The sequence below is a fragment of the Bos javanicus genome, chromosome 4 (assembly GCF_032452875.1).
Source record: "Bos javanicus breed banteng chromosome 4, ARS-OSU_banteng_1.0, whole genome shotgun sequence".
Taxonomy (NCBI): Eukaryota; Metazoa; Chordata; class Mammalia; order Artiodactyla; family Bovidae; genus Bos; species Bos javanicus.
The window spans coordinates 45153345-45166109 of NC_083871.1; the positions used below are offsets into that span (position 1 = coordinate 45153345).

Sequence of the window (12765 nt, forward strand, 5' to 3'; positions counted from 1 at the left end):
TGTTGCCAAGGACCCTTTGACAGAGTTTAAATAAAATAATGTCAGTCTAGCTGACCTACTCATGTTCTGAAGGAAGGCATGTTGAATGGAAGGCCTTTAAAAATGCACATCTTCCCATTTCTTTTAAAAGTCTTTGTTTCATTTTTTTTTAAACCATAAAATACAAAGAAGAAACTTAAAGCGAATCTAGGAGAGGGGAGCTGCCACTCAAACTGTGAGAAGCAGTCACATAAAATGAACAGAAGTGTATATTGGTTTATTCACAGAATGTAGGTAGGAGTCAAAACAGACTCAGGTGAAAATTATATCAAGAAGCCTCGTGAAATTCTGGAATGCAGATGGAAACAGGTAATCAAGCACATAATTCTTTGGAAGAGGAAAATACACCAATCCTACTAGCAGTCTAATTTATTAATATCTTACAGTGAGTCTGAGAAATTCTTCCCAAACACAAAACAAACAGATAAAACTAGTTTAAGAAGACTTTGTAAAAGATTCTACATAAGAGATTCCACATCAGAAAAGAAAATTCAAAGTCAAGGATATTTTAAGCCATGGTTTTAACCACTAAAAATGAAGCAGAAAAAAAAAAAAGAATTCCACAGCTCCACCACCTACATTGTACACGGTTAATGTTAGAATTTTATCACCCCTTTGAATTCATCAGAAGGAAATCACGCACATACAGACCACCCTGGCAAACAGTCTTGGTATTTTGTAAACATATACTTTAAGTCCAAGAATATATATTTATCCTCATTAAAAAAGAGGAAAAATAAATATTAAGAGACTGTGTAACTGATGTATAGTATAAACTATAAAACTGAATCCAGACAGCAAATGGAAGTTCAGACTTTTCACTCTGACCACCACACTTTCCACATCTCCACCCCTAACTCTCTATCCTGAGTAAAAATAATAATTAGCCAATCACAACATATGCTTACAACCATTTAAAGTGATAGAAAAAAGGACCTACCTCCTCATACGCATCTATATCAATGTACACATCAGTGTCAGGAAGCTGCCCAAGGACTTTGTAGCTTGGACTGCAGACAGAGAAGGAGTATTATCATGCTGACGTTCAGGTAGTGATGGAAACACAAGATTCTGCACATTTGCAAATCCGGTATGGATTTGCTAGTGACTTCAGGGATACTTGGTTCTTTTCTCTTTTTGTTTATTTGGTCCTTTTATGGTCCCTTTTCAGAAGGGCTCCACTTAAATTTGCATTCCCAGTACCATCCCAAACCTAACACATCCCACACCCCCCACCTACATACACCTCACACATATACAATTTACATACACAGCACATATGCCTCACACCACATACACACACACATAACACCACACACATGCTGGTATATACCATCCACATATTATACACACAATCTGTTCCAGACAAATGACTTAAGGATTTAAATATGGGAGGTAAAATGAGCTGTGCAGAGTTCAAACCACGTCTGGGACATGATTTCATGTCACTCGGTACACAGAATTATCTTCCTGCTCTAATTCTGAAGCAGGAGAGGGGATTTTCATTTTATTTGAAATAAGAGAACTGACTTGTGGAGCAAGAGGTTGGAGGATCAACAGAAGGTGTGGGGAGAAAACAAAAAATTCAAATCAGCATAGGAGTTTCCTTAAGTTTAGTGTGAATAGATTTTTTAAAAATTTATATTTAATTGAAGGACAATTGCTTTACAATATTATGTTGGTTTCTGCTGTGTATCAACATATATCAGCCATAGGTATACATATCTCTCCTCCCTCTTGACCCTCCCTCCCACCTCCCTCCTCATCCCACCCCTCTAGGTTGTCACATAGCCCTGGTTTGAGTTCCCTAGTCATACTTCAAATTCCCACTGGCTGTCTGTTTCACATATGGTAGTGTATATGTTTCCATGCTGCTCTCTCGATCTGTCCCACCGTCTCCTCCCCGCCTCTCTGTGTCCACAAGTCTGTTCTTTATGTATGCGTCTTAACTGCTGTCCTGCAAATAGGCTCATCAGTACCACTTTTGAAAATTTCACGTATATGCGTTAATATTTGTTTTTCTCTTTCTGCTTACTCCACTCTGTATAATAGGCTCTAGGTTCATCCACTTCTTTAGAACTGACTCAATGTGTTCCTTTTTATGGCTGAGTTATATTCCATTGTATATATGTACCACAGCTTTGTACCACAGCTTCTTTATCCATTCATCTGTTTACAGACATCTAGGTTGCTTCCTGTCCTAGCTATTGTAAATAGCTGGGGTACTTATCTTTTTCAATTATGGTTTTCTCAGGGTATATGCCCAGAAACGGGGTTGTTGAGTCATATGGTAGTTTTATTCCTAGTTTTTTAAGGGATCACCATACTGTATTCCATAGTTGCTGTATCAATTTACATTCCCACCAATAGTGAAAGAAGGTTCTTTTTCTCCACCCCCTCTCCAGCATTTATTGTTTGTAGATTTTTTGATGATGGCCATTCTGACAAGTGTGAGGTGGTATCTCATTGTAGTTTTGATTTGCATTTCTCTAATAATGAGTGATGTTGAGCATCTTTTCATGTGTTTATCAGCCATTTGTATGTCTTCTTTGGAGAAATGTCTGTTTAGGTCATCTTCTGCCTACTTTTTGTAGCAATACCAGATTTTGATTGGGGTGCTTGTTTTTCTGGTGTTGGGTTGCATGAGCTGCTTGTATAATTTGGAAATTAATGCTTCATCAGTTGTTTCACTTGCTATTATTTGTATTCCTACACACTAACAACATAAAAATTAGAAAATTATTGCAACAAAAAGAAAATACCTAGCAGTAAGCCTACCTACAGAATCAAAGAGTTGTATACAGAAAATTATTAAGACTCTGATGAAAGAAATCAAAGATGACGTAAAACAGATGGAAAGATAGTCCATGTTGCTGGGTTGGAAGAATCAATATTGTGAAAATGACTATACTACCAAATGCAGACTACAGATTCAATGCAATCCCTGTCAAATTACCAATGGCATTTTTCACAGAACTAGAACAAAAAATTTCACCATTTGTATAGAAACACAAAAGACTTTGAATAGGCAAAGCAATCTTGAAAAAGAAGAATGAAGCTGGAGGAATCAACCTTCCTGACCTCAGACTATACTACAAAGCTACAGTCACCAAGACAACACGGTACTGGCCCCAAAACAGAAACAGACCAGTGGAACAAGACGAAGCCCAGAGATGAACCATGCACCTACGGGCACCTTATCTTTGACAAAGGAGTCAAGAATATACAATGGGGAAAAGACCGTCTCTTCAATAAGAGGCACTGGGAAAACTGGACAGCTATGTGTAAAACAATGAAATTAGAACGCTTCATAACAGCATATACAAAGATAAACTCAAAATGGATTAAAGACCTAAACATAAGACCAGAAACTATAAAACTCACAGAGGAAAACATAGGCAGAACACTCTATGACATAAATCACAGCAAGATCCTCTACGACCCACCTTCTAGAATAAAGGAGATAAAAACAAAAAAAGACAAGTGGGACCTACTTAAACGTAAAGGCTTTTGCATAGCAAAGGAAACTATAAATAAGGTGAAAAGACAAGCCTCAGAATGGGAGAAAATAATAGCAAGTGAGTAGATTAAAAAAAATTATTTATTGATTTCTTTGGCTGTGCTGGGCCTTAGCTGTGGGATGTGGGATCTTCATCTGCACAGTGGGATGGGAGATCTTTAGTTGCAGCATGTGGACTCTCTCTCACAACATGTGAGATTTTGTGTTCCTTGACGAGGAATTGAACATTGCCCTTGCATTGGGAGTGTGGAGTCTTAGCTACTGGACCGCTAAGAAAGTCCCAAATGAAGAGATTTCAAACATTATTTTTCAAAAACACAAATTCCTATATCTTTACAGTCTGGCTCAAAGTAGACAGTGAAATGATGATAGGTACTATTTCTTAAACACCTGTTATTACCTTATTATAGCCCATTAAACGTATACTGGGTTTATTTCTGCCATCATGTGGAAGAGAAACTGAAGTCCAGTGGGGTTAGGTGAGCTGTTCAAGTTAGAGAGCTTGGCAGGCCCAGAATATGGCTCAAGATCTTTTCTTTGACATTTCATGGCCTTGTTACCATGCTCTGGTATTCCTCAGCATGTATGTACAACTGCTTTGTGAGTTAGAATCTACAGCAGAAATGTCACAGGTTTTTCTAGGTGGGTTCCCTCAACAAACATTCAGAGAACACACAATCATGTGCTGGTTCTGGGCTCCAGGAATCTCACCTCTACAATTAAGTTGCTCATGCTCACAGTCTAGTGATGACTGTGGACAAATATAACACCAAGAACTGATACTGTAGACAAGAAGAAAGGTTCTCAGCTGAGTTCACAATTATGAGAAAACCTTTTAAAAGAGACTCAAAATGTTGTCCATATGTTGCAATCTAGTTGCCAGGGGGCAGGGGTGAGTAGGGGTTAACACACAGACCATAGGTGGCAACAGTGGTAAAGAACCTGCCTGCCAAAGCAGGAGACATCAGAGATGAGGGTTTGATCCCAGGGTCGGGAAGAGGCCCTGGAGGAGGAAGTGGCAACTCACTGCAGTATTCTTGCCTGGAGAATCCCATGTACAGACGAGCCTGGAGATTTACAGTCCACAGGGTAGCAAAGAGTTGGAGGTAACTGAAGTGACTTAGCATATGGACCACACAAAACACAAGTAACCTGGAGACATGCGAGGTGCTGGAGGACCAGAGCACTGCTGTGGGCACACGGGAGGATGAGTGCTCTCTGGCTGGGTGAGCAGGGTCTCAGTGTATGAGGACTTCAACAGACAGATGCGGAAAAGGTCTTCCCGACCAGCTGGAGCAGCACTGAAAACCCTCAGGTCTAAATACTCCTTGTTTCTCTTCTAATCACCCCAAGGAGCAAGAAAGTCTTTCTTTATGAACTCTGATGGGGTTTTATCTGGCCATTTCTTATGCTTATTATCACTTGTACCTTGCTTATGGTTACTGAAGCACTTATAACCATGCATTTCAATTTCTTAAAGATGGATTATAAAATGCTCTTTAAGAATTAGCCTCTGGATTTACAAAAACTCATATTTGAATCATTGTCTACCATCTGCTATATGATCTTAATCAATCTAGGCCCAAGTTTCCACATCTGTGAAATGAGGATGCTAATAGTCATCGGCATATAAGGATGAAATGATACAAAGCATGGATCTTTGCACAGAGCCAGGCACATAACCACACTAATTTAATGCCACCATTACTTCGTTACCATGATTAGCATCATCATCATCATTATGAATCTATCATTCTTAGGAGAGTGAAGCCTTTTTGAATGGAAGGGCCATGTTTTATTTACTGCGATATCCCTTAGCCTAGCATCTCTATGAGAACATAGAACTCCTTGAAAAAAATTTATCCAATTAAGATTATAATTTTTAAGAAAAGCTTATAATTATTTTAATATGTCTCCCCCCACCTCAGTTGTGGGGGGGAAAGCTGAATTTCTGTCACATTTATATCATTGCCCACATCATCTACAGGAAGGAGGTATCCTGAACTATTTGCTGATGAACTGACTGTCCCTTAAGCTTGTTGGCTATGAGGGAATCTGGGTGTTTGCAAGACAAGCAAAGCCAATGAAGCACTAGCCCTCTCTGGACAGCCTGCTCCAATTACAGAAAAAGATTAGCAGCTGAAAACAAACAAGTAGCCTGAGTAGTGGCTCCCCAAACTCTAACCGACAAAGACCCAGCCCAATCACCAACAGGGACAAAACATAAAAAATGAACTTTACTAAATCATTTGGGAGAGAAAAAGAAGCAGAGCATTAAAAAAAAAACCTAACTTTAAAATTTATGATAAGAAATCACAAACTACTATTTGGGTGAAAAAAACAAAAAGTGAAAAAAAATCTTGAATTCTATACCATGGCTTCTTAAAGGGTATTTGTTGTTGTTTAGTTGCTAAGTCATGTCTGACTCTTTGGGACCTCATGGACTGCAGCATGCCAGGCTTCCCTTTCCTTCATTATCTCCCAGAGTTCATTCAGACTCATGTCCATTGAGTCAGCGATGCCATCCAACCATCTCATCCTCTGTCATCCCTTTCTCCTCCTGCCCTCAAGTTTTCCGAGCATCAGGGTCTTTTCCAGTGAGTCAGCTCTTTACATCAGGTGGCCAAAGTATTGAAGTTTCAGCTTCAGCATCAGTCCTTTCAATAAATATTCAGGGTTGATTTCCTTTAGGATTGACTGGTTTGATCTCCTTGCTGTTCAAGGGACTCTCAAGAGTCTTCTCCAGAACCATTGTTTGAAAGCATCAATTCATTGGTGCTCAGCCTTCTTTATGGTCCAACTCTCACATCCCTACATGACTGCTGGAAAAACCACAGTTTTGGCTATATGGACCTTTGTCTGTATCTATATCATAAAAGATAAAGATATTTTAAAACCATGATGTTCACTAAAGCTCTGAGATAAAGAAATCTTGCATGTACTAATAATGTCTTTATGAAAACAAGTAGGGGACTTCTTTTTACATAAAAATGAGTGACAGCGTAGAGTTTGTTATGAAAACAGTGTAATTCTTATCTTAAGTTTAGATTCCACATGTTAACATTTCCCTTTATGTAGTTTTTGATGAAAATGCTCATTTCCTTCCTTCAGAGTGGGAAGCATCCCACCATTCTCCATCTAGCAGCTCTTCAATAAACCACAATCAAAACTTTAAGAACTATCACATGATTTGCAACTACAGGCAAAAGCAGACTAACCTCATTTTCATTCCTCCTGTGTTAAATTTATTGGGTGCATAGTATGAGTCAGGCACTGTGCTAGGCTCTTCACATGCATTATCCTCATCTGAACCTCACTGTGACTCTCTGAGGGAGCAAGCATTAGACTCATTTTATAGAGGCAGAGACCGACACTGTCATGTAAAATGACAGAGTATATAGAGGGTGAAAGCTGGGACTTGAATCCAGGGTTGTCTGACTCCAAAGTCAGGCTATTTGGAAACAATATTTCTTTATTTTTTCTTCGTAGTGAGTTATTTATTTATCATGAATACACTATTTTTTTTTAAAAAAGTTCTTTTATACCTTCTCCATTGGGCTCAGCTTCCTGCTAGGAGAAGAGATGACAGGTGATAACAGTTCAGGGTGGAGGAAGGAGCAGCTGAAGCCCCACATATGGTAACTTGCTGCCAGAGTCTGCTCCACATCATCAAAACCTATGTCAGCACTCAGTGCCAAAGACTGCAAGAATACATAGTTCATTCAGAAGAGCGCAAGGAAGCCAGGGGGCCACAGGGGCTGGAGTGGGAGGAACCGTGAGACAAATTGGGCTCTTTTCAAAAAGTCACTAATGTAATTATACACTGTGACAGAATAGAGCATCTGGCAACATCCTATTGAGTTTTTCATTTGTCATTTTGTTTATTTAGCCAGCAAGCCCAGTGAGTCCTCAGCTCCCTCTCACGCAGACCAGAAGTAATCAAAGAGCTTTCTTTGACCAGGTTGAGCTTTGGTCTGTATCTAAAGTCACTGTTGAAGTGTCAGGAAGAAAACACAACCAAGCCAATCTGCACTCTCACCTCTGTGTTCTGTAAATCACAGTCAGCAGTGCGATGATCACAGCAGTAATCAAACCATAGTCCAGTCCCAGGAACAAGGAGGAAACAAAAGTGGTAAGCCAGATGGTCTAAACAAAAGACAGAGAGGTTTAGGTAGAATCATGTGAAAAACTTCCTGAGTCTCACACACACACACACACACACACACACACACATACAGTACTTAGCCTTGCTTAACTGGATACTGCATATAATAACTGGCCACAGTAACTTATCTTTCTCACATTTTTACCAGCAACAATTCATTTGTTGCTATGACATACTCATTTGTTGCTATGACATACTCACCTAACAATCACTTTTGTTACTTACCAGCTCTATTTTGCTGGTTCTCCAGAAAAAGGGGAGATCTGAGAATTGCATAAACATTCCTTTCAGGTTGACGATCACAATGGCCGACAGCACAGCCTGAAACACAGCACATCCACACTTGCCTCTCCTCTTGTGTCCAGAGACCCCCTGATACACTGTGTCCTCAGGAGACTTGCTGGCTCCTCACTGTCCTCCTGCTGCCCTCCCCACATCCTCTCTCCACTCACTTCCTACACAGCAGTCATGGTACGCTTGGAGCCAAGAACACCTGGATTTTCAGGACTTGGTTAGCTAAAATGGCCCTGGAAAACCAGGTTTAGATCCTAGTAGCAAACCTGTATGGTGGCCAAGAGGTTTAGCATTCAATGGTACTCAAGGAATGATTTCCCCCATGGTCTTCCTGCATCATGAGTTTTCTACTCTATATTGTTCCTAAGTTCTACTAGATTAAATGTTTTATGAGTGTAGGCCATCTCAAATTTTTAATAGAAGTATAAGGTCATAGAAGATCAGAGAGAAGGGACCTTGGAGATAAGCCAAACCCAAACCTCCACTTTGCGGATAAGGAAACAGAACCAGAGATGTTGAGAAGGCTTCCCGTAGGTCCGTGTTGGCAGATTGCGGAAGAGGATATTGACCCTAGTGTTGACCCTTTTTGCTACTACCCTACTAGGGTTATAGTAAAAACCCATGAGAGTCACAAATATATCAACTAACAAAACTGTAAAATCTCTACACATGGAAAAACCTCTCACCAAGTCCAAGGTACACACCTGAGGTAGTGATTCAAAGAGAAATCCAGTGGCTAATATGACCAGCAGAATCATTAGTGAAGCCAAACAACCTGCAAGCTGGAAGAGAAAAGACACATGGAAGGGGCTTTTAGGAGACTTGAGTGAAAAGTGGGACATAGGTTCCTCTTAGTCTCTTGAAAATCACTATGGAAAGATATGGCTTCACATAAGTCAGCCATACCATTACATAAACCTGTAACTGTTTCCCACTGTTTCTGAGGTTTTGGTTCCTCTTAGAGCCTTCAGGTGAAAGTCGCTCAGTCATGTCCGACTCTTTGTGACCCCATGGACTACACAGTCCATGAAATTCTCCTGGCTAGAACACTGGAGTGGGCAGCTGTTCTCTTCTCCAGGGGATCTTCCTAACCCAGAGACTGAACCCAGGTCTACCGCATTGCAGGTGGATTCTTTACCAGCTGAGCCACCAGGAAGTCTTTTAGCCTTTAAACAGAAGCTGAAATGCTTAAAGACTCTGAATGAAATGCCCATGCAGTGGTGGAGAAAAGGAGATATGGTGCAGACCTAAGACACACAGGGGCCAGAAGAGTTCAGACATGGCTTTGCTGTCCATTTGCAGTAGCCACGTGTGGTTATTTCATTTGTAAAAAGTAAATTAAATAAAATTAAAAATTCAGGTCTTGGTTGCGCTAGCCACATTTCAAGTGCTCGAGAAGGCCATGTGACTAGTGGCTGCCATACTGGACAGTACAAATATCGAACATTTCCATCACTGCAGAAAGTTCTATGGAACGGGGCTGGCAATCTGCCCACACTCACTCTCAGGCTTTCATGACAACATCCTATGTCTGAACCTTGAGGTTTACTGGTAGCCAGGAGTGTTAATTTTTTTGATTTGACTGGTGAATATACTCCTTTTCTGTAGATTCAGTTCCTTGTGATTTGCTTCAACCAATCACGCCTTTCTCCGATTCATACACAGCTCACTGGAGCATGGATCTTCAGGCAGAATATAATCGGGAGATTAGTTTATCATGCAAATCACCAGACCTTAGGTGCCAGCGGCATACACACCTGTGTCTTCCCTCCAGTTCCCTCCTGAACAAGGCTTCGAGACAAGGAGCATGAAATTGAAAAAGTCTGGAAGAGTGAGCCAATGGAATTGCACAGTCCCAAGGCAATGAGCTCCTTTTCCATGTGGAAGGAAAGCACAAAAGAGGTCAGTTATTTTTCAGGAAGACAGGCTTGATGACCCATTTAATGGACATCTTCAACAGTATGGACTGTCTATTCATTCTCTTTCCAAGTATAAAAATTTGTTTAGCATGAGTTCAAAATAGGAATTTTTGCATAATTTAAGGTAGGAGAAAAACATTTTGAATTTTTACTGTGTTAGAGATAAATGCTGTGATCATCACCTAGCCCCCTCTTTCTTAAACACACTCTCTACACAATTAATATTTTTGTTTTTAAAAGAAAACTACAGCAACAGGGACAAAATATTTTTGACGTTTAAGAGAAAATTATTGGTGGATAGGACTACTGGCATCTTTAAATGCCTGGGCTCATGTTCATCCAGGAACCCACGCCAGTGTCCTCTTTCGACCAGTGAGTGAGTCTTTTTCTCAGGGCAACTTCTGGTCTTCCTAGTTGGATCACTGTGTCTCACACAAACATAGAACATCTAGTCTCCTCTTAGAACTACACAGTGTTACAGTAACACTTCAAGCCCAACTAATGGCTCATTCAGATTAAATAATTTGTTCAGATTAAATAATTTATCTGCAGCTATCTTATAAAAGATGGCAGCAAATAATATATTCGAGTGAAGAATCATAAACTCAAAGTTTAATGAACAAAGAGAAAGCTTCTGAGTAGAGTAAAAATGGTTCTGGAAAAATATTAGTCTCTCAAGCTCTGGGCTTTAAAGTAGGGACAGCACCTAGAGGAGTTTGGCAAACTGTAAACTTCAGAGTGGAGATTTCACCGACTGATGAAGTGAGGTAGGATTCAGTACCTCAGTATTCTGATGATTTAATGCCTCCCACAGTAGAGTAAGATGACCATACCGCTAGGAAGCATCTGCAGGAAATTAATTATTTTTACCTGATTGCCATCAACCTGGTAGCCATGCTTATTTGCCAAGGTCTTGGCCATTGAGATGGTGACTGAGAATCCAACGATGGCTATGGCAATGGCATCCACGTACACGAGGTGGAAGAGGCTGGTGTCTGGATTGGCTGGAGGGAGCAGCCTGAAAAGTGAAGCTGACTTTAACCTGGGTGTTGTGACCATTGGAAAAAACCACGCAGCTAGAGGGCAGCATTTTAGTAGGGGGAGGGGCACCATCTGCAGATGAGGTAATCAGCACTTGGGTACTTGTTTCTGGGCAAAAAGCAGGGCCCTCTTTGACGCACAGGTTCTTTCCAGGCCCCACCCCCAGAGTGTCAGCTTTCAACCTGAATGGGTTATCAGCAGAGATCCAATGCCATTTTATTTAGAAAAGGAGTAACCCCATACCTCACGGCTCCCTGTATGGCAGGTGTAAGTAAGACTCAAGAGTAGGAAGAAGAGAGGGTCAGTGAAGCGCTCAGATGCCACAAGACATTCAAACCAAAACAGAGGTGAGGAGGGAGCTGGATACGGCTATCTTATTGGAGAATTACTACTGTCTAGGCAACACCAGGGATACTCACTGCTCTCCCTTGCTATTTGATGTAAGGACTCTGCTTTTCCCCCCACATCCCTTTAGGTGAGTTTCTCACATGGGAAAGGAGCAGCAGCAGATTATACTCCTTGGGTCTCACCTGGGAACCCTAGGAGTCTGGAGGGGCCATAAATATGACTCCTGGAGCGTCCTAATGGGGAACCTAATTTTGTGGTCCATTCCTATAGTTTGGAACCTTTGTCCTAAAAGAACAGAATAGGTATTCCCTGGAATTGTATGGGGGAAAGGGCAATAGAGGTTTTCAAAGGCACCTGCTCCAATTCAAGGCATTGGGCTAAATAATAATAACATCAATTAACTGATGCACAGTATTATATTTTTATAGTCATTTATTAGTGCTTCTTTTTGTGCCAGGTTCTGTGTTTACCTATCTCTAATAGCACAGTGAGCTAGGCACCATTATAATCCCCATTTTACAGATGAGGAAAATGAGGCATAGTGAGGTCAAGAAATTTGTCCAAGATCAAAGGACTTATCTACCAAGTTCAACAAAAACTGTGAAGAATCTGCCTCTCCGTGTTATTTCTCATACTGTGTCATATCATGATGAAGGGGTTGTCTCAGGTTCTGGGGTAAGGGAAAGGGAGGGGAGCAAAGGAAAGGAACCTAGCATGTGTTAAACTCAAGTTATGTGCTGCATGCTTGACAAATGAATGGCATCTCATTTGTCCTTACAACAATCCTTTTACATAGGTGTCATTATTATCCCAATTTATAGGTAAAAAAATTGGATATTAGCAGAGTTAAGTGATCTGCTGAAGACAGAGCTGGGATCAGACCCAGGAGGTCTGACTATAGAACTTACTGTCTTTCCCTGCAACTTTGCTGCATAAGCATTAATCAGGAGAGAAGGCATGGCAGCAGGTTTGGGTCTGAGGAATAAGAATATGAGAAAAGAATGTATGCAGCAATGAATTAAGAGAAGGAACGTGAACCAAGGAATGTGATATATTGCCATGAATGGGATCTTTTAACAGTCATCTATCAATTTCTGGACACTGTATTGTGTATTTAAGTGTGTGTGCCTGTGTGTGTGTGTGGTTAAGTGTGGTAGTTACAGCAGTGTTTTCTAATACAATCACTAACAATTCCTCCCTTACATGTGTGTGCTGCTCCCATATCTAGATGTCATCTGTTTCCCCTCTAGTTGAATCCGGGCTGGCCATTTGATTTGCTTTGACCAGAACGTGGTGGGAGTGATGCTGAATAAGTGCGGTAAGCCACTTGGCAGCTTCTGCTCTTCTGTCCTGTTGGCCTGAGCCGACACACAGAGACCCTGGCTACCCTGCTGGAGACCTGTGTGGAGAGAAGATGCCAGCCAGCCCTCAGCTGTTCC

The 12765-nt window shown here is 40.9% G+C and overlaps 1 protein-coding gene across 1 annotated transcript in view; it reads right to left on the reverse strand.

Annotated features, from left to right (window-relative positions):
- SLC26A5 (solute carrier family 26 member 5) overlaps positions 1-12765 on the reverse strand; it is a 41460-nt gene that overhangs the window by 9843 nt on the left and 18852 nt on the right. Inside the window, exons 8-13 of the mRNA XM_061413892.1 lie at positions 10808-10955; positions 9776-9889; positions 8723-8800; positions 7950-8045; positions 7599-7705; positions 980-1049 (exon numbers count right to left, since the gene is read on the reverse strand). Of these exons, the coding sequence (XP_061269876.1) occupies positions 980-1049; positions 7599-7705; positions 7950-8045; positions 8723-8800; positions 9776-9889; positions 10808-10955 (613 nt within the window). The remainder of the gene's footprint in view (positions 1-979; positions 1050-7598; positions 7706-7949; positions 8046-8722; positions 8801-9775; positions 9890-10807; positions 10956-12765) is intronic.